The 25,027-nt window shown below is 40.2% G+C and overlaps 1 protein-coding gene across 1 annotated transcript in view; it reads right to left on the minus strand.

Annotated features, from left to right (window-relative positions):
• The window catches only part of niban1 (niban apoptosis regulator 1), a 91,445-nt gene that overhangs the window by 24,145 nt on the left and 42,273 nt on the right, over positions 1–25,027 (minus strand). Inside the window, exons 2-5 of the mRNA XM_062980733.1 lie at positions 21,526–21,656; positions 18,946–19,077; positions 15,512–15,626; positions 9,618–9,785 (exon numbers count right to left, since the gene is read on the minus strand). Of these exons, the coding sequence (XP_062836803.1) occupies positions 9,618–9,785; positions 15,512–15,626; positions 18,946–19,077; positions 21,526–21,656 (546 nt within the window). The remainder of the gene's footprint in view (positions 1–9,617; positions 9,786–15,511; positions 15,627–18,945; positions 19,078–21,525; positions 21,657–25,027) is intronic.

Here is a 25,027-nt window from a genome sequence, read left to right on the forward strand (position 1 = left end):
CCTGGTTTCTTATAATCAGACCTGGGAAATGTCCATTTCGTATTTATGGGACTTCATGGGACTATGGTGTGCCTAGGTTTTGTACTGGGATGACAGGGCAAGTAATGTTGTGGACTAAGTTCAGTGGAACTTTCGGTGGAAAGGCCGGGAGTCCAGATCAATCTAATAAGGGACTCCAGAGGTTCAAACCAAGCAGCTCGCTCCTTTGTCTTCTCCTTATATTTTATTTTTCGCACAGAAGTCATGATGGAATCAGGGAGACACAGGGTAACAGGCAGGTTTCAGACATACAAGATATTCATTCAGGGAGCGAAGGTTTCATAGTACTCATGTTCCACAAGCAGTTGATAAGAACACAGCATTTTCTTAGGACATATTATTGTATGACACAGCAAACAAGATAGATATGTTGGATTTCGTTTCACAAAATCACAAGTCAAACACTTCCCAAGTGTCTAGGACTGTGTGATGTATTTTCGGATGATGCGCGCAGATCCCAGCAGGGTGGCCTTTTGCAGTTGGCAGATCGTAATTTTGTCAATGTCTATTGTTTCCAAATGCCGGCCGAGATCTTTTGGCACGGCACCCAATGCGCCAATCACCACTGGGACCACCTGCACTGGTTTCTGCCAGAGTCTTTGAAGTTCAATCTTGAGGTCCTGATAGCGGCTGAATTTTTCCTGTTGTTTTTCGTCAATGCGATTGTCACCTGGGATGGCAACATCAATGATCCAAACCTTTTTCTTTTCCACAACTGTGATGTCTGGTGTGTTGTGTTCCAGAACTTTGTCAGTCTGGATTCGGAAGTCCCACAGTATCTTTGCATGCTCATTTTCCAATACTTTTGCAGGTTTGTGATCCCACCAGTTCTTTGCTGCTGGGCGGTGATACTTGAGGCATAAGTTCCAATGAATCATTTGGACCACATAGTTGTGCTTCTGTTTGTATTATTATTATTTCTTCATGTGGTAATTCACTCATTAACCTTCTTGGGGACACCATTCCAACATGGCAGATTCAATGGGATACCACTCTCCTTCCTACATCACTCACTGGACTTTGTCCTGTCAAGGAGGACACTCACTGCTTCAAAAGTTTGCTTTAGCACCAGCAGCTAAAGAACTATTAGAGAGAGAACAGGGGTGTGCATTCTTGGTGCAAAACTTAGTTGGTGTCACTCAGCAATTTAACATCAGAACAACTAGGCAAGTCCTAGACTTAAGACTAATTTTGAATGGGATGATATTGTGCTGGCACAGTAGTCCCTCTGTGTTTATGTTATGTCGCACACCAGACTATCCTAAGAAAATGCTTTGTTCATATCAACTGCTGGTGGAACAGGAGTACTATGAAACCTTCGCTCCCTCTTGTGTGGAAGAGAGCACTTGTAGAAATAATTTCAACCACCAGAGGGATGGTTGCTGGAAGCCACAAGGTTTCGGTCAGAAGAAGACCCAAAAGCTGTAATTATTGAGATGGTGAGACTCTGAGTCATGTGGACTTTCATATTTAACAGCAGTGCTCATTTCCAAAACAAAAAGGACTGCCAAGCAGGCTAGGCACGTGGATCTACCAAAGGTATAATCTTGTGGTGAGGGGGAGTCTCTCCCAGCCATTGGCTTTCAAGCATAATAGAATTAGCATCGCCCCAACATCTTGTGTCTAACTGTTCTTTTTGGCCTAGATTTGGGGCAAAAGCAATAGCATGCAAAAGTAATCCTGTTATAGTGTGCTTCTCTTTACATTGGCTCTGGTCCTCTGTTTAATTGTTTTGACTACTATATCATACTGTATTTTTATATTTTGTGTTTAACAATCTGCCTTGGGGGGCATTGTTAAAATCCAATGGCAGAATAGATTTTAAATGGATTCTTATTCAATTAATTTTGACTTAGGACATCAGGTCATCAAGACAGCAGAGTCTTCTGAAATTGTGTTTACAAGAATCAACTGTATGCTGCAGTGTGAGGATACTAGTCATTTGTCAGGACACTGTGTCAAAAACACTGAGATCATTAATTTAACCAAAGGCTTCCCAATCTCTATTAAAAGCCACAAAAACAGAATGAACTACTTGGCCTGAAATGTTATGGGGCACATAGCAACACTATACAAAATGTCTCAGATGGAAATATCAATCAGTTAGATTCATTTGATGATGTATTTTTGAGCAATCTTAATGAATGAAGGCATTCAAAATACCCATTACCGCATCATGAATATTTCTGAAATGTTGGAAAAAAGCAGTCAAAGCAACATTGTAATAAGTATTGGAGAGATGGTATCATTCAAATGATTTTTAGCAGTTCCAAGTTCATCATTCTGTCACCACCATTGAGCTTCAGCCACTCAGCACTGTGTAACCTCCCATTCTCGACCTCTCTTGAAGACAGTATGTATGTAAATGCTTATAAAAATGAAAAAATTCCTAAGAGAACCACTACAAAAATCTCTTGATGATTTGAAAGTTTCTTTAGTTAGAATTATTATCAAGACAGCTGCCAAAATTTACGAGAATCCTCTGCGTGCTCCATAACACAGTCCAGCTACAGCTGGATTCCTTCCATGGGACTGAGGCATACTGACTGACTCACTTTTTGGAAGTGAAGTATTTATGAGGCACACACTAGCAAAAGAAAGAAAAAAGAGGAAATGTAATTTGTAAGATGTGGTGTCTGAACCATGGTTAAACTAAAACTCTGTTATTTATACTTTGATTAAAAATGTACTGTTTTATTGCACATTGCTTTGGGAGATCCAGGTAGAAAGGAATGCAATGTAGAGATATTTTCAATAAATTAATAAGCCATGTTATAGTAAATGTTCTGGCCTACCCAGCCAGTTTGAAGCATGAATTTAGTTTTTGAAAGCCTATCAAAACAAAAACAGCCTTCACCTGCTCAAGGACAACAAAGAAGAGGCCAGGAGCAGTCACCAAGAAGGAATGGTTCGTTTAAAATAGGAAGCAGACATGAAGTAGACTGGCCACCCAGAGAGGGACACAGTTTATGAAATGACTCAGGATATTCATATCCTCCATGTGGTTGGACTGCTACCCTCATCTACCTTTATTGTTGGACTTATTGGATGGAGCTTATGCAAATTAAAGATCAAAACATCTGAAGGACCAAAGGTTACCAGGATCTACTCAAGTCTAGCATTATCTCTGAAATTCTCCTTCTCTTTCTTTGTTTCCAATTCCCTGGAAGTATAGAAATTGAATCCTCCTTTCTCTTACTGCCAACCCAGTTATCAATGAAGAGGAACCTGCCTTCCTTGGCTTTCTTAGATACTCTCAGTCAACACCTGTGACTTGGAGACTAAGCCTTCAGGACCACTGCTTTTGGTCCAGTTATTAAGCACAATACATTGGTATTTAATACTGATAAATCTGCCAAGAATCCGCAACTGTTGTAAGGTGTTCATGGTTATGTTATAGAAGAGTAAACAGCGTACACCTGCTAAGCAATTTGAAAGTAAAAGAAAGGATTTAATTCATAATTGTTCAAGTTAAATCCAAATGCATTAGACAAATATTTAACATTGAGAACAGTGAGTTAGCTGTTTAACCTTCTTCTTTGTCACAGGATAAGTATTTTTTTTTTTGGATTATGGAATCTTCCAGCTGTCAAGGTCATTAACTATCCCAAAAGGTAGTACAGTAGAGTCTCACTTATCCAACATAAACGGGCTGGCAGAAAGTTGGATAAGCGAATATGTTGGATAATAAGGAGGGATTAAGGAAAAGCCTATTAAACATCAAATTAGGTTATGAGTTTACAAATTAAGCAGCAAAACATCATGTTATACAACAAATTTGACAGAAAAAGTAGTTCAATACGCAGTAATGCTATGTAGTAACTACTGTATTTATGAATTTAGCACCAAAATATCATGATATATTGAAAACATTGATTACAAAAATGTGTTGGATAATCCAGAACATTGGATAAGCGAGTGTTGGATAAGTGAGACTCTACTGTATATTACCATTAGCATCCACGCGACTAGTTAGTCATGAGGCTATTTGTTGCTTCCCTGTTGTTTCTTTGGTTATAGGGGCAGAAGAAAGGAAGAGCATGCCAACTTGAACCAAAACTACGCAGAGTGTCTCTGAAATGCCCTTCACAGCTAAACAAAAAATAACCAGAAATTTTTATTTATTCCATCTTTAAAGTTCATAATGGCCACTCACATTATTTTGAATGTAACATAATTCAACTTTCACAATCAAAGATGGTAATAAGTGAAAGATAACGACATTGCTTATAACTCACAATGGCCAAGCTTCAATTACTAGTAAGTAGTAATTGCAGTTTCTTAATGTTTAGACCAAAATGAACAAATACAACCCAAAACGCAACAATATAAAGGAACTAAATATAGCATGAAGATTTTACATATTTAAAAACCAATACCATTAAAATACTATACAATTAAAAGACACTGAATATAGACAACAATACTATAACTAGATTAGATAGGGGTATCCTCATAACAATCAATAGCAGAATAAATGATAAATCTTGCCCGAATTTTAATGGTTGCCAGGGCAAAAAGAGAAATCTTGCGAGTTACCATAGAGTCAATATCATACCAAAGAGATAATATCTTTTTCCAAAACAGTATTGAAATGTAGGTAAAACAGACTACATCCCAAGAATTTGGTTCTTGGTTCAGAACATGAAAACTATGAGGTTCAAGTAAGGTTCAAGTAAGTGTACCCAGAACACCACAGGTCAGTCCTCCCTGCTTTTCAAGAGCTACTGACCTACCTTAACATTATGGGCAGGTGCGATTTTGTAGAGAGGTTGTTAAAAGAAAAATATCTGGATGGACAAAGGAAGCCAATACATCGTTTTCAAGGACTCTGATCATACTGCAGGCCCTTGCTGAAAATCTTGTATTCATGTTTAAACTAAAAACCAAATGTTTGCCTTGGCAGTAATAAGTCTGCAAATACAAATACTGTAATTGGGGGGGGGGGGGGCGGTCTTCTAGTCAGGAGGTGCTTGTGAACAATCCCCCACCTGGACTGTGAAGAGTCAAGGGGACCCCCAAGAAGTCCTATCCACTATGGGATAACCCTACTGAAATCCATAATAATAATAATAATAACAACAACAACAACAACAACAAAAACAGCAACAATTAATTTTATTTCTCCTCGTGGTTTGAGGTAGTAAGGTAAAGGTTTCCCCTGACGTTAAGTCTAGTCGTGTCCGACTCTGGGGGTTGGTGCTCATCTCCATTTCTAAGCCGAAGAGCCGGCGTTGTCCGTAGACACCTCCAAGGTCATGTGGCTGGCATGACTGCATGGAGTGCCGTTACCTTCCCGCCGGAGCGGTACCTATTGATCTACTCACATTGGCATGCTTTTGAACTGCTAGGTTGGCAGAAGCTGGAGCAACAGCGGGCGCTCACGCCGCTCCCGGGATTTGAACCTGGGACCTTTTGGTCTGCAAGTTCAGCAGCTCAGTGCTTTAACGCACTTCGCCACCGGGGTTCGAGGTAGGTTACAGAAAAATTAAAAGACATAAACATTTATTTATTTAATATGCCACTCTTCTCCCCCGGGGGGGACATTGTAAAAGATACCACAAATACATATATTAAAATGTATTTCTATAGAAAATACATATTAAAATGTATTTCTATAAAATACTTATTAAAATACACAAAAGAGATTAAACAAAGGACACGAGCTTAAAATTCATGCTTAAAACTGGCTGGGTAAGCTGCCGGAAGAGATAGGTCTTCACTTATGTCTTAAATTCCAACAGCTGCTCTAGCTATCGGAGCTCTTCCGACAGGTCATTCAACAGTCATGGAGCGGCCAATGAGATGGTCCTCTGGGTGACGGTTTCCAGTTAGGTTCTGGCTGGTTGGAGTAACCATCCCCAGAGAAAATCAGTGTTTGGTACGGATTGTACAGGAGAAGGCGATCCTTTAGGTAACCTGAACCTAACCATGTAGGGCTTAAACCTTCACTTTGTACTTTGCCTGGAAACTAACTGATAGCCAGTGGAGTGACTTTAATAATGTGCTCACTCCTAGACGTTCCTGTAACCAATCTGGCTGCCGTATTTTGAACCAGCTGGAGTTTCCGAACTTGGTAGAGAAGTAGCCCAATGTAAAGCGCATTGCAGAAGTCCAACCTTGAGGTTACCAATGCGTACACTACCATCTTTATGTCCTCCAAATCTAGGAAGGGGAGCAGCTAGTGTATCAGCCAAAGCTGATAGCACTCCTGACCGTCATATCTATCTGGGTTGACATTTCGAGAGATAGATCCAGGAGAACTCCCAAGCTGCAGACACAGTCTTTCAGGGGGAGTGCAACCCCACCCAGAACTGATTGGCACACCTCCATCCCCAAGCACCTCTGTTTTGTCTGGATTCAGTTTCAAATTGTTTTTCCTCATCCAGCCCATTACCTCCTTCAGGCATTTATGCAGAAGAGACACACTATCCTTAGCTAGAGCTGTTTTGGAAGGCATGGAGAAATATATTTGGGTGTCACCAGGATACTGATAACTCCTCGCCCCATGCTTCTGGATGATCTCTCTGGATTAAATACTAAAAATCAATGGGGATAGAATGGCATCTTGTGGGATGCCACATACCAGCTCCTTTGTTTGAGGAGCAGCTATCCCCAAGCACCACCATCTGGAACCTGTCTGAGGTCAAGCAGTAGGGAGTCTCCATATTTTCTCCAATCGTATCTCCAATCCAAGATCGAAGCCTGGAGATAACAAAAGGCTTCAAAGGGTAGGTTAAGCTTCTCAAACCAAAGGACCAGCCACAGGAATGTTCCTGATCAGCACCTGGGTGTGCAATCAGTTTTATTCCCCATATAGGACAGATGAAGGAGGAGCAAGCCTTAGTTCCCAGCATAATCAAAGTCATGGGAATGACTTCAGGGGCATGGGAATATCCCTGATATCTGTTACATTATATAATACACAATTCCCCCCTCCCCCTTGTTCTTTGAAGAAACAACCACACTTTACTTACAGTGGATGGTATATATTCCAAGTAACACGAAGAGCGTTATTTTTGAGGCAATACTGTTAGAGGGTCAACTGACTTATGGCTGAAGGCAGAAAACATATCCTACTGATATAGGGAGGGACAACAAGAAATCTCCATTGATCTAAGTCTTCAACTTCATTGAAAAACAGCTTTGTGATTCAACATTTGACCATTGCTTGTAGGTTTAGAAAATGATTAGGGACAGATTTCTGCAGAGCTGAACTGAAGAAAGAGCCCCGATGTTTCAGTGAGCTCCATCCATTGTAATAAAAGCTGAATTGTCTAGGTACACAAAGAAGCAGGGTTATGAGGCTTCCTTAGCCAGATCATGTGGTTGAAGAGCTGCTAACCACCAACAGAAATGAGATGAGGTCACTTCCAAACAGGATGAAGGCCTGCAATCATGTGTTGTATTTATAGTAACTGAAAAATTTCAGGAGTTATGCACTTACTTGCATATCTGTAGAGTTGAGCTATCCTTATCTTGCACCACTTGGTGCTTGCCCAGGACATCCCCAAAACTTTGCAATAAACATTACCCAGATGCAGTACAACAGTTTCTAGAATAGCAAATGCCTTTTTGGCCCCCAAAGGGGGAGGCCGAATGGCATACACACCTTACACATATCAATGCACACACCATTTGCACCTCTCAGAGCCTGTGCACCCACTCTTTTCCATAACATTCTGCAGGAATTGTGTGAAAAATGTAAACTTTCCCACCCTTCCCACTTATATTTAAGTACTATTACAGGAGGAGGTAAATGCCTCAGAGCTCCCAAACTTCTCAAAATAAGAATCACTGGAAGAGCAGCTGCCAAGAGCACTGTAAGTCTACTAACAGTTCTGCTAAAAGAAGCTGAGCAAATGAAAGCTTTTGACTCATAGTTTTTGAGTCACAGATGATTGGCATCGTTGCCAGGAAAAGTTGATCTATTCTTAATGCCTGCCCAGTGTAAAACAAAAGGAATTATATTTCACAAAGATCACCAGATGACCACATTTTCTAAATGAATAATGGGGATTAGAAGCCAGGCAAGATAAAGGCTTTCCTTTTTAAAATGGTTTGGAGGAAATTGACATCAGCTGCCTGCTTTACAGAGTGAATTTTCCCAAGTCTATAGATTCAAGTGCTTTTGGTGGCATGCCAAATATATATGTGTTCCATAAAAGATAGAGACTTCATCAAATGAAGATCTTGCCTTAATAATTTCTTCAGGTTAGGTACTGAATACACTTACTGAACACTGACAGAGACATATACTTTGAAACATAAATCATGTGGCCTTCCAGAAATGCAAGGTCCAGACTGCAATTCCCAGAATTCCCTAATAATAATAATAATAATAATAATAATAATAATAACAACAACAACAACTTTATTTACATACCACCCTATCTCCTCAAGGGACTCAGGGCAGTTTCCAACATAGCAAGGAAACCACACAACAACTTAAAACCATACAACTAAGCATAATACAATAATGAACGTAAGAACACAAGACATACAAATCAATCAATTAACACAGACCCAGCCATCTTAACAGCTGTTAGGAACTGTGGGAGGTGAAGTCCAAAATACCTGGAGGACCAAAGATTGGGAACACTGGCTTAGGACCCTTCTACACTTACCTAAAAACCGGGAGGAAGCGGGTTAAAATAACCCGTTTCTTCCCAGATTTCAGTCCCCACCCCCCCTCCCACAACCCCAGGATTTCCCTCGTTTGGAGGCTTCAGGTAAAAGTGAGACAGTTTCTGTGTTTTGGGCCCGTCTGTAAGGACCCTTAGACATTCTAGGAAAGGAGTTGCAGAACACTGAGAAGGCCTACTCTCGCATCTCCATCAGAGAATATATATGAAGATGGCAAGACTCAGGGTCTCCCTAATCCTCCAATCTCAAAATCCAGGCAGCCAAGTCATATCCAGTCAAATCCAGTCATATCATGGGAGCATATAGTCGTTCAGAAACTCTGGAGCCAAGCCTGCGACTTCATAAGAGATCATGAGCAGAACCAATATGTAACAAAAAGGATTGGTATTCATGTGTTCAGAGATTTTGCTGAATTTGTTTAGTAAGGGCTATCCAATCTGGCACTGGCCAGATCCAAACCTGGCCAACTTCTGTAATATTGTTGCATCAAATGCCTTTGGACTATGTCCTTAGCCATGTCCCAGTTCCCCTCCTTTTCAAACCACTGGACAGAAACATCAAGTCAGGAAATACATTACAGGACTGCCAACCCAACTTCTATCTTCCCCAAACCCAACAAAATATCCAAGTTCTATCCCTCTCCTCTGCAACATTATTCTTGTCATGGTCCCATCATAACATAGACATCTAGGTCCATACAACAAACTGATGCTGAAAGGAGCAGGGAAATACACAACACGATAGCATCTTCATGCCATTCACAACTTATAGTTCTATTCTAGGTGTGATATTTAGCACAGCCAACCTACAGAAAAAGGTGAACATTTTTGCAAAATGAATTGATTGGCCAGTCAATGACAGGAAAATCTGCAGATCAGTCTCTTCTCAAACAAAGAAGAAGCATCAAAGGTATTAGATGTTGTTATACTTACCATGGTTTAGGTGTCTGATGCAGTCATTCAGTGCTGTGCTCAATCGTTTCTGAGCCTCTGCATCCATAAAGCAGAAGTAACTATGTCTGAGGAACGGTTGCCACAGATAGACTGGGAATTCTTTTGGAAGAACAACAAAAGTTGGGGCATTCTCCTTGTCATTGGAACCTTTAAAAATATATTGAAAATATTTACAGGTTTCAAAGGGCGAAGTCATTTGACACAAACAATTTTATAGAAGTGGTGTAAGATGTCAAGTAGATGGGTAAGACCTCTTGATGGGGACCCAACAGTAAACTCAATGTGCCTTTTTTCTTGCACAAAGTTGATATCTTAAGAAATATTCATGTTACCCAAAATATTTTACTTTTGGTAATTTTAGCAACTAGTAACAAGTGGAATAAAAATATTTACTTGCTACTATTTAAATGTTATTTCTGGATTAACTGGGGGAACAGATGTAATTTTTGTAGTTTCCTTGTGAAATAATGAAGCAAATTAATTACAATTAAGTAACAACAAACAAATCATTCTGGACACCACAATTCAAGAGGGATATTGATAAGTTGGAATGTGTCCAGCTTGTCAATGACTAAAATGATCAAAAGTTTGGAAACCATGCCCTATAAGGAGTGACTTAAAGAGCTAGGTCTATGTAGAGTGCAGAATAGAAAATTAGACTTCAACTCCCAGAAACCCCAGCCATGAGAGCCATGTTTAAATATGTGGAAGGATGTCATAAGGAAGAAAGAGCAGGCTTGTTTTCTGCTACCCTGGAGACTGAGAGCAACGGGTTCAAATTAAAGGAAAGGGGATTCTACCTGAACAGTCAGGTAGAACTTCCTGACTGTAAGAGCGGTTCAGTACTGGAAATCTCTGCCTCAGTGTGTGGTAGAAGCTCCTTCCTTGGAGGCTTTTGAACAGAGGCTGGTTGGCCATCTGTCAAGGGTGATTGAATTGTGCTTTTCCTGCACGGCAGAGAGTTGGACTAGATGGCCCATGTGATCTCTTCCAGCTCTTATGATTTGACCTTTTTCCAAATACGTGGTACAGAATGCTTCCATTTATACCAGTGGTTTTCAACCTGGGGTCTCCAGATGTTTTTGGCCTTCAACTCCCAAAAATCATAACAGCTGGTAAACTGCCTGGGATTTCTGGGAGTTGTAGGCCAAAAACATCTGGGGACCCCAGGCTGAGAACCACTGGCTTATACTACTGGTATCAGGGTTCATTTACTTTAGAATAAAACATTTTAAAGTATTTTTTAAAATCTCATTACATACACCAAGGCCTCATTTGCAATGCCATATAATCTATATATATAAAAGAGTGATGGCATCACGGCGATGGACAAAACAACAAATCTACAGCTCCCCCAAACTCTAAAATTGGCAACGCAATCCATCATCCCCGCCTCCAGTAAGATACAACATAATCAAACAAAAAACACAATCACAACACCAAAAAAACACAACAGGCAATCTGCGCACGCGCAGAAACACAGTCCTCCCAACTCTTTCCGCGCGCGCGCACACACACAGAACCGTTCCCCTCCCTCCCTCTCTTGCACCTCCTCCACCGCCGAAGCCAGGGACTCTGCAGGAGAAGGCACATCTCCGCCTCACGAGGCTGAGCTCCCCATCCTCGAATCGGGAGTTCTACTCCAAAACACCCGGAGGGCCTAAGCCGACCCTTCCCTGCCCTCACCTCTCGCCTGGAAAACAAAAAGGTCCCTCCCTCGGGACCTTCCTGGTTTTTGGCGCCAACACTGTCATTGCCGCGCCAGGCACTTCTGGGAAAGCGAGTCCTGCCTCTCTCCCTCTGTGTGGAGGGGCAGCCTTTCCCACCCCTTTCTCTTCCTCTCGGGCCTGCAGCGGCGGACGAGCACCACGTTGCCCGCCTTCCTGGCCCGGTTCCCCTCCTCCTCCTCGCCGCTGCTCAGGCCTCCTCCTGTCCTCCGCGGGAAGAACATGGAGGCCGGCATCGGGAAGCGCGGAGGCGGGGAGGAAGCCGCGACGCCCCAGGCCTGCGCCTCCACTGGAGCCCGCTCTTGCCTGGCCTACAACCCACCACCACACCGGCGCCACCTCCGGTAGGAGGGGAAGGGCCGGGATGGAGGGGCAAAGGGGAAGGGCAGACCTCACCCCGCCACGCCTCCCGCCTGGCCCCTGAGCACGTACAGAGCGCCTTCTCCTCTTCTCTTATTTACCCTTTTCCAGGGCCCGGGGGATGGCGCAAACGCCTTCCTTGCAAAATTATAAATATACAGTAGAATCTCACTTATCCAACATAAACATCCCAGCACAACATTGCATAACTGAATATGTTGGATAATAAGAACGGATTCAGGAAATCCCAATTAAACATCAAATTAGGGAATCATTATACAAATTAACCACCAAAACATCATGTTATACAACAAATTTGACAGAAAAAGTATCACAATTTAAAACACTGAATACACAAAAATTGACTACTAAAACGCAGACTACATTGGATAATCCAGAACATTGCATTACCAAATGTTGGATAACTGAGATTCTACTGTAAGATGAAATAATTACTGTGGTGCAGTAATACACAACAATATAATCTCTACAATCACAACACTAAATAAACAACACCACTCTGAAAACGGGAATTCCAGACAGGAAACAATCAGGGCCAGCTAACACCTCCCAACAAAGTATTCCCATCGCCAAAGTCTGGGAAATCCTCTGTTTTCTGAGGGTCACAGACAGTAGAAGCACATAAAATATCACACACAACACCACTCTGAAAACAAGGAAATTCCAGAGAGGAAACAATCACGGCCAGCTAACACCTCCCAACAAAAAATTCACTCAGGGAGGAAACAGCCAGGCTTTAAAGCTACAAGGTCATTACATGCTCATCATTTTTCCTAATTGCAGCATTCATACTTCCCTCCAACAGACAAAAACAATCAAAAATATTGTATATTCACAACCTTACGAAAATAATACCCCTGATGGTGCAGCGTGTTAAAGCGCTGAGCTGCTAAACTTCTGGACCGAAAGGTTGCAGGTTTGAATTCGAGGAACAGACAGAGCCCCCACTGTTAGCCCCAACTTCTCCCAACCCTAAAGTTCAAAAGCATTCAAATGAGAGTAGATGAATAGGTACCACTCCAGCGGAAAGGTTACGGTACTCCATGCAGTCATACCACATGACCTTGGAGGAGTCTACGGACAACGCCAGCTCTTCAAGCTTACAAATAGAGATAACCACTAACCCCCAAAGTCGGACACGACTGGACTTAATGTCAGGGGAAAACGTTTACTCTTTACCTTAACTACCACCAATTCCTCAATACTTTATTTCCCATACCACCAGACTTCGCCACAGCAACGCGTGGCCGGGCACAGCTAGTCTATATATATAAAAGAGTGATGGCATCAGGGCAGCGGACAAAACAACAAAACTACAGGCCCCCCAACCTCGAAATTTAACAACACAACCCATCATTCACGGCTCTAGGTTGATACAACAAAAAGGAAAAGAAAAATAAAGTCCTAATTACAGGGAGAGGAATAATAGTTTTTATCCCATTGCTGCCAGTTTGAAGGCTAAGCTCCACCCACTTGGTCTCCTAGCAACCTACTCAGCCCAGGGAACAGGCACAGTTAGGCCTCACTTAGTCCTCTTCCACAGATTATCAGATTTTAACTGGATTATATGGCAATGTAGACTCAAGGTCCTTCCACACAGCTATATAACCTATTTAGAATCTTATATTATCTGCTTTGAACTGGATTATCTTGACTCCACACTGCCATATAATCCACTTCAGTGTGCATCCTAAATATAAATACAACCATACAACAGACATTCAATACCACCACTACCTCAACAATTTCTCACCAACACCACCAGACAACACCACAGCAACGTGTGGTCGGCCACAGCTAGTGTAGTTTATAATGTTGTTTAACTGCATAGAACTGCATTATATGGCAGTGTAGACTCATAATGCAATTCGCTGCAATATGGCAGTGTAGATGCGGCCTGAGTAAGACATGGCTGTCACAAAATGTTGTATCTCACCCCATAACTCCAGGTATGCCTTTTCCCAATACACTTTTAGCTTGTATGGGACTGAAACTAATAAGTTTCCTCTCTTTTCCTTTATACACAGTACTCTCCAGTTTGCTCATTTTTGTCTTTTAGCTGCTGCTCTTGGGTTTTCTGATGCACAGAATGTCAGAAGTAGAGAGGTAGCAACCACATCCTAAATATATACCTTTCTTACTCTCTTCTCCAACCCCCGCCTTCCATCAGATATCCTAATGTTCACAGATGTTGGGAAAGTAGACAGTATAGGCCCCTTCGAGCATGCCTGCGTCTTTATGCAAGGCCTGTGAGATTCCACATGTTCCCTATGACTTCAGCTCAACTGCCACAGGAATTTCATCTGATTGTCTTACGGGGCAGTGTCTGTATTTCCTGCTCTTTCTCTCCTCTATTTTCCTTCATACAGATAAATTCTTCCTGCTTTTTTTAGAGGTGAGAGGGATTTGCCCTCTCAAGGTTTTTTTTAAAGGATCACACACACACACACAACCTGCCTATTTCTGAGAACTATCAGGGTGCATCCTCAGAAGCAGCTGTGAGTGATATGACATGGTCTTGCTGATATTATTCTTTGATGGGGATACAAATATTTATTTATTTGTGGAACGCAAGAAGGAAGAATTTCAAAAGTTGATTTTCCCACTGGGTGAGAGTACAAGAGTCTTTGCTAATTTTTCAATACATTTTTGCATTTCAAAACTTTTCTGTATGTGTCTACTGTTCTTTCACAAAAAATAAAATGCGCATATGGTATATTTTGCACAAAATGTTCTATGCTTTTTGCACAATTGTTTCTTTTTGTAAAAAGTTCCAAAATACAAAGAAATATCAGCATGGTTGATCATTTTCTCATTGGGCTGAAACATCCTTGCTCTATTGCAAATTAAACAAAAAATTGAAAGGACAAGTACTGACTATAGTAAAGGTAAAGGTTTTCCCTGACAGTGAGTCTAGTTGTGTCCAACTCTGGGGGTTGGTGCTCATCTCCATTTCTAAGCAGAAGAGCTGGCGTTGTCCATAGACACCTCCTAGGTCATGTGACTGCATGGAGCGCCGTTACCTTCCCGCAGAAGCAGTACCAATTGATCTACTCACATCTGCATGTTCTCAAACTGCTAGGTTGGCAGAAGCTGGGGCTAATAGTTGGAGCTCACTCTGCTCCCCAGATTCGAACTGCCAACCTAGTTGTTGCTTTCTTTTCGCCCAATGAGGATAGGTCAGAAGTCATCCGTTTTTTCTTTTTCTTTTCTTTCTTTTTTTTCTTGACATTTTTGTTTCTGTTCTGTATTTATTTTCTTGATTCACTTTTTTATTTTTAATGTAATTTTTAAATTTTTTTAAATAAAGTTAATTTTTTGAAAGACCAAACAAAAGTACATCACAATTTATACCCAAATTTGGCCCAAATGGAATGCAATGTGAAGTATAGTTGGCTATACTCCCGTTGTCTGTCCCTCCTTCCTCCAAACCCACAATTCCTCAAATGGAGTAAAAAAATAATAACTGGCGCTAATCTTCAGTGATCTACAAACCATCTACTCTGAAAAGGGCTGTTTCTGCTCAATAAAGCACCAAAACAAAGATGTACCCCAAGAGCACTCATAGCTTTTTCCTTTGTGTGAATATTCCTCACAGCTCTTAGAAAGGGAGCAATACCTGCTAGAAAAGATCACTACTCTTTATACAGTGATTTTTATGGACTTTATTTAGATGGTGTTGACCCCAAGGCAAACTCAAAGTTGCCAATAATCAAAACATAAATATTTACAAAACCATTCTAATTTAAACAATCAATGTCTTACCATTAGGATCTGGGAAATGCTTATCAGATAATAAGTTATATTCTTCCTCTGTAGTAAGTACTTTGCCTCCCACAGGTAGAATGCAGCTTTTAGCACTAAGCCCCTTCTGGAATGCCTGGAATTGGAAAAAAAAGGAATAAAATGTAAACATATGTATGGAATTTCTCAAATTCCTTTATGTTAAACTGGAGGACAAAATCAGAGAATAAGGTTGTTTGCTCCATGGTACTGGGAGCAGGATTCAATTTCTTGGGAATTTCCTGTTTTCCTTTATCTTCTGTGAAAGGAGTGTTTCTATGTCCTATACCTTGAGAGAGTGCAGACCTAACCAGCTGAAACCTCAGAAGCAAAAACAATGACTGCATACATCTTCTATTATCTTCTCATTATTTAAAAATAAAATATTTTTAAAAAATAGGTTGCTGTGAATTTTTCGGGCTGTATGGCCATGTTCCAGCAGCATTCTCGCTTAACGTTCCGCCTGTATCTGTGGCTGGCATCTTCAGAGGTTCTGTGGGCTGTGAGGCAAGTGGAGTGTATATACCTGTGGAATGTCCAGGGTGGGAGAAAGAACCCTTGTCTGGGTTGCAAGTGGAGTGTATATACCTGTGGAATGTCCAGGGTGGGAGAAAGAACCCTTGTCTGGGTTGCTGTGAGGTTTCTGGGCTGTATGACCATGTTCCAGAAGCATTTGGACATGGCCATACAGCCTGGAAAACTCACAGCAACCCAGTGATTACGGACATGAAAGCCTTCGACAACAATCCTTGTCTATTCAAAGCAGTGGTTCTCAACCTGTGGGTCACAAAATGTTTTGGCCTTCAATTCAACTCCCAGAAATCCTAACAACTGGTAAACTGGCTGGGATTGCTGGGAGTTGTAGACCAAAACATTGGGGAACCCACAGTTTGAGAACCACTGGTGTAAAGCAACTGTGAATGTTGCAATTAGCAAGCTTGAATAGCATTTAGTAGCCATAAATCTGCAAAGTCAATCAGTGAAGGCATCTGCATAGAGGTAGCTTGGCCTCTGTTACCTGGAGGCATCCTCTGTTTGGGAGGTGTTAACTGGCCCTTGATTGTTTGTGTCTGGAGTTCTCCTGTTTCTGAGTGGTGTTCATTATTTACCATCTTTATTCTGATGCTTTTTAATACTGGTAACTAGAAAACCTTTGGCAATACATTTTTAAAATGTTTTTTTTTAAAAAAAAACTCATTCACTGGCCTTCAACAGGTTCCCAGAGTGGTTTACCAAAACTTAAAATTAGTAATTTTAAATCTGTGTAATGTAAAATGAATTTACACAAATGTTTTCAGTATGAATGTATACTATGGAAACATACTTTTCTTGGCAGAACATTTGGAATTCCTGATCTTATGACATCGTCATCATCAACATGCCGCTATCTTTCCTCCATGACTTCAAAGTTTCACTTCTTTGATGTAGTATGGTACATTCATTTATTCCATAAGCATGTCTTTGTAACAATACTACTGAAATTAATGCAGTTGTGACTGGTGGATTTTGCATTATAATGTGGGTAACAGGGACAAAGGAACTACAAAATGAAAATGATAAAGAAAAGCAGGAACCAAACAGAAACTCTAACATCATAGTGAAATGAATACAGTAGAGTCTTGCTTATCCAACCTCCACTTATCCAACGTTCTGTATTATCCAACACAGTCTGCCTTTTAGTAGTCAATGTTTTTGTAGTAAATGTTGCGATGTTTTGGTGCTAAATTTGTAAATACAGTAGTTACTACATAACATTACTGTGTATTGAACTGCTTTTTCTGACAATTTGTTGTAAAACATGATGTTTTGGTGCTTAATTTGTAAAATCATAATGTAATTTTATGTTTAATAGGCTTTTTTCTTAATCCCTCATTATCCAACATTTTCGCTTATCCAGCTTTCTGCCAGCCCGTTTATGTTGAATAAGCAAGACTCTACTGTAATTAGAAAGCAGTACAAAATATTTCCTTGAAGAATCATGAAAGCTAAATTAGTAATGGCTGATGGCTTTCATGTAACTGAGGTAGAAAAAGTAAGTTGGGCTTTAATGAAGGTAACTGTAGTACTGAACTCCTTGCAGGGCTGAACTTCTTCTAAGTCCAGACTAAAATTCATCTGCTCACTGACACAGAAGCTACAAGCCACTACTGGTTAGAATCAATCTCAATATGAGGAAAACACAGCAGCTTGGATAAAAATATCAAGCAGAGGATCTATGTTAACCTCTGGCAGTGAAAAAATGGGTCTCCTCACACCATAAACACTGAGATTTTTTTTATTATGGTCTATGATTTCATGAGCCACACCTCAGTTCACCTGATGCAGATGAAGGAGACTTTGATCCATGACAGCAATAAAACATTTCAGCAGGCCTTTAAAGAAGACGGTTTTTAAAATCAAATCAGGGACTGCTGTGGTTTAGTTTTGAATATGTTTTTATAGATATTTACTGAGTTTTTAAATACCAATAATATTAAATTCTGTTTTGTAGATTTTAAACTATAGTAAAAGTAAAGGTTTTCCCCTGACATTAAGTCTAGTTGTGTCCGACTCTGTGGGTTGTTGCTCATCTCCATTTCTAAGCTGAAGAGCCAGCATTGTCCGTAGATACCTCCTATGTAATGTGGACGGCATGACTGCATGGAGCATTGTTACCTTCCCACCGGAGCAGTACCTATTGATCTACTCACATTTTCATGTTTTCTAACTGCTAGGTTGGCAGAAGCTGGGGCTAACCGCAGGAGCTCACCCTGCTCCCTGAATACAAACCACCAAACTTTCGGTCAGCAAGTGCAGCAGCTCAGCAGTTTAACCCACTGCGTCGCTAGGGGCCCTTTTAAACTATATTGAAATGTTTTTAATGTAAGCCGCTTTGAGTCTTCTTGTGGAGAGAAAAAGAGAGGTATAAATAAACATAATAATAATTATAATAATTATATTAATAATAATATACCATAAGACAGTGGTTTTCACTAAGGCCATGTAATGATTATGGACATATCAAGCCAATATGAAACAGTAGATTGGGTCCAATTGGATCAGATTGGTCTGGATTGAATCTGGATTGGATCCTATCCGTACTTGGATTTAGTTCAGGTGTGAACAAAATGTGGCCTTTCCCAGTGTTGGATTGCTATAACTCATGCAATGTTTCTCATTATTAGTTTCATGGGCCAGGGCTGATACAAGTTGGATTCCAGATTTGGAACCTGAAGCGCTTAGAATAGGTCAAAACTGATTGAATTCAAGTAGGTCCCATTTTGAATCATCAAACTGGATGCAAAACTAGTCATGGGCCTCTGCATGCCCCTTGTTTTTATCGAATGAAAAGCAAACTCCTCAGTATGCTGAAATGAGCCGGTTAATTTGATACTTCTGAACACCAAGCCTCACCATTTCATAAACCGTCAGTTTACCTCTTTGCTTTCAAAGCTCTCCACAGCATAGTTGTTTTTAATCACAATGTATCTGTCCTTCCATTTCTTCAGGTCTTCAGCAAAGTGTAACGATTCTCCTTCGTAGAAGACCACACTGGATTCTGAAGGAGGCTATGAAGGTATAAAAATGTTACAGAAAAACAGAATTAGCTCTGTGAAGTCCTTTACAGTCTATTCATTCCAGAAAAAAGACAACAAAAACAAGGACTAGCAGTTATACAGACCTGTATCACAATGATACTGGCTAGTAGTGATGTGCACGGTATTTGTTTCATCTGTTTCATTCATCTATTCGTTTAGTATCATTTATTCAGATGCACGAAACAAAAGATGCCATTTTCGGACAAAACAAAGGGTGACACGAAAGAGAAAGCTGCATGGTCACCATGCTTGCTTTCGTTTTCCTTTCATTTCGGGCTGCATAACAATAAGCAGGTACTAACAAAGGTCTGCTTTCCCATGACAGCTGATGTGTACCAATGGGTGTTAATAATAATATTAATATATATAACAATAGTTACTCTAGGATCCTAAGCTGGGTCTGAGAAAGTTGTGCTTCCCCGTTACATCGGATGTGTGCCAATGGGTGTTAATAATAACAACATTATTAAAAACAATAGTACTCTGGGGAAGACCCAAACGTTTTAAAAGTTAGTGGGCCAAAAGGGGTTGAAATGCCCTCTGTTTATGGCGATTTTCACCCCTCTAGGCCAAAACCGGAGGGGGGAGTTGAGCCTCGGAAGCCCTCCCATTGCCGCCAATGGTCTGAAGCGAGACGAAAATTTTATCCGTATAGGTGCCTCGTTTTCGGAAATGGGGACAAATACAAAACTGATACAAAATGAATGAAAGTAAACAAAACCAACAGCGATTCCATTTTACATGGCAGTGTAGAAGGGGCCTAAGAGTCATGTGCAAACTATAGTAATTAAGATGTTTAATTGGAAAATAAGAAATTATGGATGCAATTACCACTAGAACACGAAAGCTCCCTGTGCGACCTTGAGCCAGTCACTTTTTCACACTATACAATTATAACAGTGTGATTCCACTTTAACTGCCATTTATTATTTATATACTACATTTATACCCTACCCTTCTCACCCCGAAGGGGACTCAGAGCAGCGTACATAGAATATATGATATTATTAGCATAGCACAATATTAGCATTATATATTACTATACTGAACTATTCCACTATACTGTAATATTATTAGTAATGTTACATGTTATATATACACATATATATATACATATACACATATATAAAATTAATATTATATTGTATAATAATATTATACAACATTGTTATATGTATAATATGGCAGCATACCATAGAATTCTGGGACTTGTAGTTCAGTCAAAGGCACTAGAGGAGCTTTCGGGATGGGAATTCTGAATATCCCTTCTTCCTAAACTGAAAATCTCAGGAGACTATTGTATGTTTCAATACCAGATAAAGAAAAACCATAGCATCATAATAGTGTAGTTTAAAATGACCCTTGGGTTCAGACTGATTGATCTCCTACTACAAATGTAAGCATAACATAGAGAGGGGAAGTATCATGGATACCACCTTGAATTCATTGGAAGAAAGGTGGGAAATAACTGAAAATAATGAATAGAATAAATCACACAACAAATTATTATTGCTATTATTATTATTGACACAAAGACATAGTATGACACAGCAAATGAGATATATATGCTGGATTTCGTATCACAAAATCAGAAGTCAGACACTTCCCAAGTGTTTAGGACTGTGTGATGTATTTTCGGATGCTGTGTGCAGATCCCAGTAAGGTGGAGTTTGCAGTTGACAAATTGTAATTTTGTCAATGTGTATTGTTTCCAAATGCCGGCTGAGATCTTTTGGCATGGCACCCAGTGTGCTGTTGTTGTTGTTGTTGTTGTTGTTGTTGTTGTTGTTGTTATTAGTTTGTGTGATTGGTGTGGACTTGGGTTGGACTTTTAAGTGGACAGTTAAAACTTGGCACAGCTGGTGCACAAGTTTTAACCGTGCAAAGGCGCTCCTGGCCACTACTGACACCTGAGGTTCCAGGGTCAGCAATAAATCCAGGATCAGCCCCAGACTGTAAACCTGTGTCTTCACAGGTGTGACCCTGTCCAGCATTGGCTGTAACCTTATACCCTGTTCTGCCTTCTGACTGACCAGGAGTACCTCTGAAACTGAAGTTTCAATATATACTGTTGTTTGTTTTGAATACAAACGCAACCAGGAAATCAGGAAGGTAATTCAAATATGTGACCCAGAGATTGAAAGGGAGAGAGCAAGCAAAACTGAGGCCCCTTCTACACTACCATATAATCCAGGTTATCAAATCAGATGATCCACATTATCTGCTTTGAACTGGATTATATGAGTCTTCACTGCCATATAATCCAGTTCAAAGCAGATAATCTGGATTTTATATGGCAGTGCAGATCCAGCCTGAATTTTGGCTCCAAACCAGCCCATTGTGATCATTAAACTGACTTCCAGTAAGTTTAAAAGACATGATGTAGATGCAGCCACAATAATAAACACTCCCTGTTACCTTTGTTTTCAAGAACTGGGACTGGAGGTCTCTGTTTTGTTCCAGTTCATTCTGGATGTGCTTGCAGAAGGACACAGCATACTGGCGTTTATAGTGTGGGCTGAAATTCTTGATTACAGCTTCTGTCTTTCCTGAAAGAATAAGTTAACAGGTAGGTAATGGTAAAGGTTTTCCCCTGACATTAAGTCAAGTCACGTCCGACTCTGGGGGTTGGTGCTAGTCTCCATTTCTAAGCCAAAGAGCCACCGTTGTCTGTTGACGTTCCCAAGGTCATGTAATAATAATAATAAAACTTTATTTATATACCGCCCTATCTCCCAGATGGGACTCAGGGCGGTTTACAGTCATAAAAGCAACACAAACATTACATAACAACATAATACACATTATTAAACAAAGTAAAATAATACAATTATAACAATAAATCACACTTACATGACCAGATCAAGGGGATGGGAACCATAAAACCAATATATTAAAATGTATCATTTTAGGCTAGGGAAATCTTGTGCAATATATTCAGGCTCAGAAATCGGCGGTAGTCCAATGTAATTACTCAAAAACCTGCCGACACCACCAGGTTTTCAGTTCCTTACGGAAATTGGATAATGTAGGAGATTGCCTGATCTCTTTTGGCAGTGCATTCCAGAGCCGGGGGGCCACTGCCGAGAAGGCTCGTTCCCTCGTCCCCACCAGCCGCACTTGAGACGGTGGTGGGAGCACGAGAAGAGCCTCCCCGGAAGATCTCAAGGTCCGCACTGGCTCATAGGAGGAGATGCGATCACTGAGATAGGTAGGGCCCGAGCCGTGTAGGGCTTTATAGGTCAAAACCTGCACCTTGAATTGGGCCCGGCAGTTTATCGGCAGCCAGTGGAGCTGCTTTAATAGGGGCATTGTGTGCTCCCTATAGCCGGCTCCCGTTAGAAATCTGGCTGCCGATCTTTGAACCAGTTGTTGAAAGATGTGGCTGACATAACTGCATGGAGTGCTGTTATTTTCCTGCTGGAGTGGTACCTATTGATCTACTCACATTTGCATGTTTTCTAACCTAATCTCATTCTCGACAAAGCTCCACAACTGTGAAATACTCAACACTGCTCCAGGAAGACAACTCAGCAAAAGACCTTAAAAACACTGCATTTATCTGATAACGTAAAACAATTGAAGTTCCTACCCGTCACCATCTAGGACCCATAATGATTTTACATCTGGATATGAGAGTCTTTAATTGTATACAACAGAACCCTAATTTTATAACCCATTTTGGAAAAACATAATAAGATGTTTTCTCCAAAAGAAATAATTCTTGTGTTCTCAATCCAGCATTTGACATAGCAATGAAATGACTCCCACAAAAGGTAAAACAGCTTAGGAATAACATTTTCTCATATTTTATTTTAGGTTGTATGTTTATTTGAAAGTCTCTACAAATATTTTATAAATCTCTTAAAAAGAAAGCATTTACTTGTCCTCTGACAATTACAAGAAATCTTTTTTAATCTACAGATTGTACAGAGCAGTAAATTTTATATATTTATATGATATTAGCTGATATGTTGAAAGCAGAGAAATATGCAAATACACTTGTACAAGTAAATAATAATAGTAGTAGTAGTAGTAGTAGTAGTAATAACAGTAATAATAATAATGGCTTCAAACTACAGGAAAGGAAATTCCACCTAAACATTAGGAAAAACTTCCTGTGAGAGCTGTTCAGCAGTGGAACTCTCTGCCCCGGAGTGTGGTGAAGGCTCCTTCTTTGGAGACTTTTAAACTGAGGCTGGATGGCCATCTGTTGGGGGTGCTTTGAATGCAATTTTCCTGCTTTTTGGCAAGGGGTTGGACTGGATGGCCTATGAGGTCTCTTTCAACTCTATGATTCTATAATCATGCCTCTTTTTTTAAAGGTTGGTTTACTTGTTTGGTCTCTATGCTTACTGGACAGTACACAGATTCAGATAAAAGGTCAATAGAAACAAAATAAAATCAGAACAAGACAACAGAATCATGAGGAAAGAAACATTCAGTGCAACAAAAATGGAAAGTGACGTAAAGAAAGTAACGCTTGACTGAACAGTTTTCACTACCCATCTGAACCATAAAGAGGGAACCAAAGTATCTTCTCTAAGGAGTTGTTGCTAAAGCTAAAATGCTTCTATAAAAAGACCTTGTTCTAAATGTCCAAACTATATCTGACTACTGTTTACAATACTGCTGCACTGCATCGGTTTCATATTCTGTAGACACTTGCATTGGGTTTTCCCTTCTTGTTCTTGGGGAGAGTCCACATTCTTTCATTTTATAGCATAATTGAAGGTCTCATTAGACATTTATGGTGAATTCTGTATTACAAGTCTGCCTATTTGTTCTCAGAAAAATGTCCAGCTGGTTTTGGTTGCAACTTAGCCCTTCCTACAGCTTTATATTCTTCCTTTTAGGTGCAATGAGAAGTTTGAGCAGTTATTGTAGTAGCAAGCAGCTATATATCCATGGTCCCAATCTGAATCAGGACCTATGTTCACATGTAATCCTTTAAAAATGATTGATGCCTCTATCTTATTATTGAAAAGACAAGCTGGAGTCCCAGAGTTCAGACATCATGATTTAAAAGAACACACAAACCAAAGTATTCCACTCAGAATACTGTGTCTAGTGTTGCATACCACAGTTCAAGACGTATATTGATAAGATAAAACATGTCTAAAGGAAGCGGAGAGGATCGACACTCTGGAAACTAAGTCCTATGAAAAATGGTTTAGGGAGTTGTGTACGTTTAGCCTGGAAAAGACTGAAGGTTAGATATGATAGATAAATCGGGCCCCAAATTATGGATTTGTTGTTGTTGTTCATTCACTCAGTCGTTTCTGACTCTTCGTGACTTCATGGACCAGTCCACACCAGAGCTCCCTGTCGGCCGTCGCTGCCCCCAGTTCCTTCAAGGTCAAGCCAGTCACTTCAAGGATACCATCCATCCATCTTGCCCTTGGTTGGCCTCTCTTCCTTTTTCCTTCCATTTTTCCCAGCATCATGATCTTTTCCAAGCTTTCCTGTCTTCTCATGATGTGGCCAAAATTGGTTTAAAGCAGATTTCCACAAGGACTTTTTCTTTTACACATTACTCTTTCCATACAATATTCTGATGTATATTTCATAATGAAAAGAAACATGGACTCATTAAAAGAAAAAATGGTGTTATTATTAAATATAATAACACCAAATATTATTACATTCTTTCAAACTTTATTCCCTGGAATTGTAAAACTCCAACACAAAATGAAGTCAGAAAAAGCACTAGCAATATGATAATTGAAACTGGCTGGAAAACTTTTACATTAGATACAGAATGTCAAAATCAAGCTTTAATACAGCTTAAATTTAATTAGAGAGAAGAAAAGGATGAAGGGGGAAATGGGTAGAGTACACACACACACACACACACACACACCCCAAATCTGCTTCCCAAAACAACTTCCTTATTGCTGAGAGCATTGAGCAAGTCAGA

The sequence above is a fragment of the Anolis carolinensis genome, chromosome 4 (genome assembly GCF_035594765.1).
Source record: "Anolis carolinensis isolate JA03-04 chromosome 4, rAnoCar3.1.pri, whole genome shotgun sequence".
Lineage (NCBI taxonomy): Eukaryota > Metazoa > Chordata > Lepidosauria > Squamata > Dactyloidae > Anolis > Anolis carolinensis.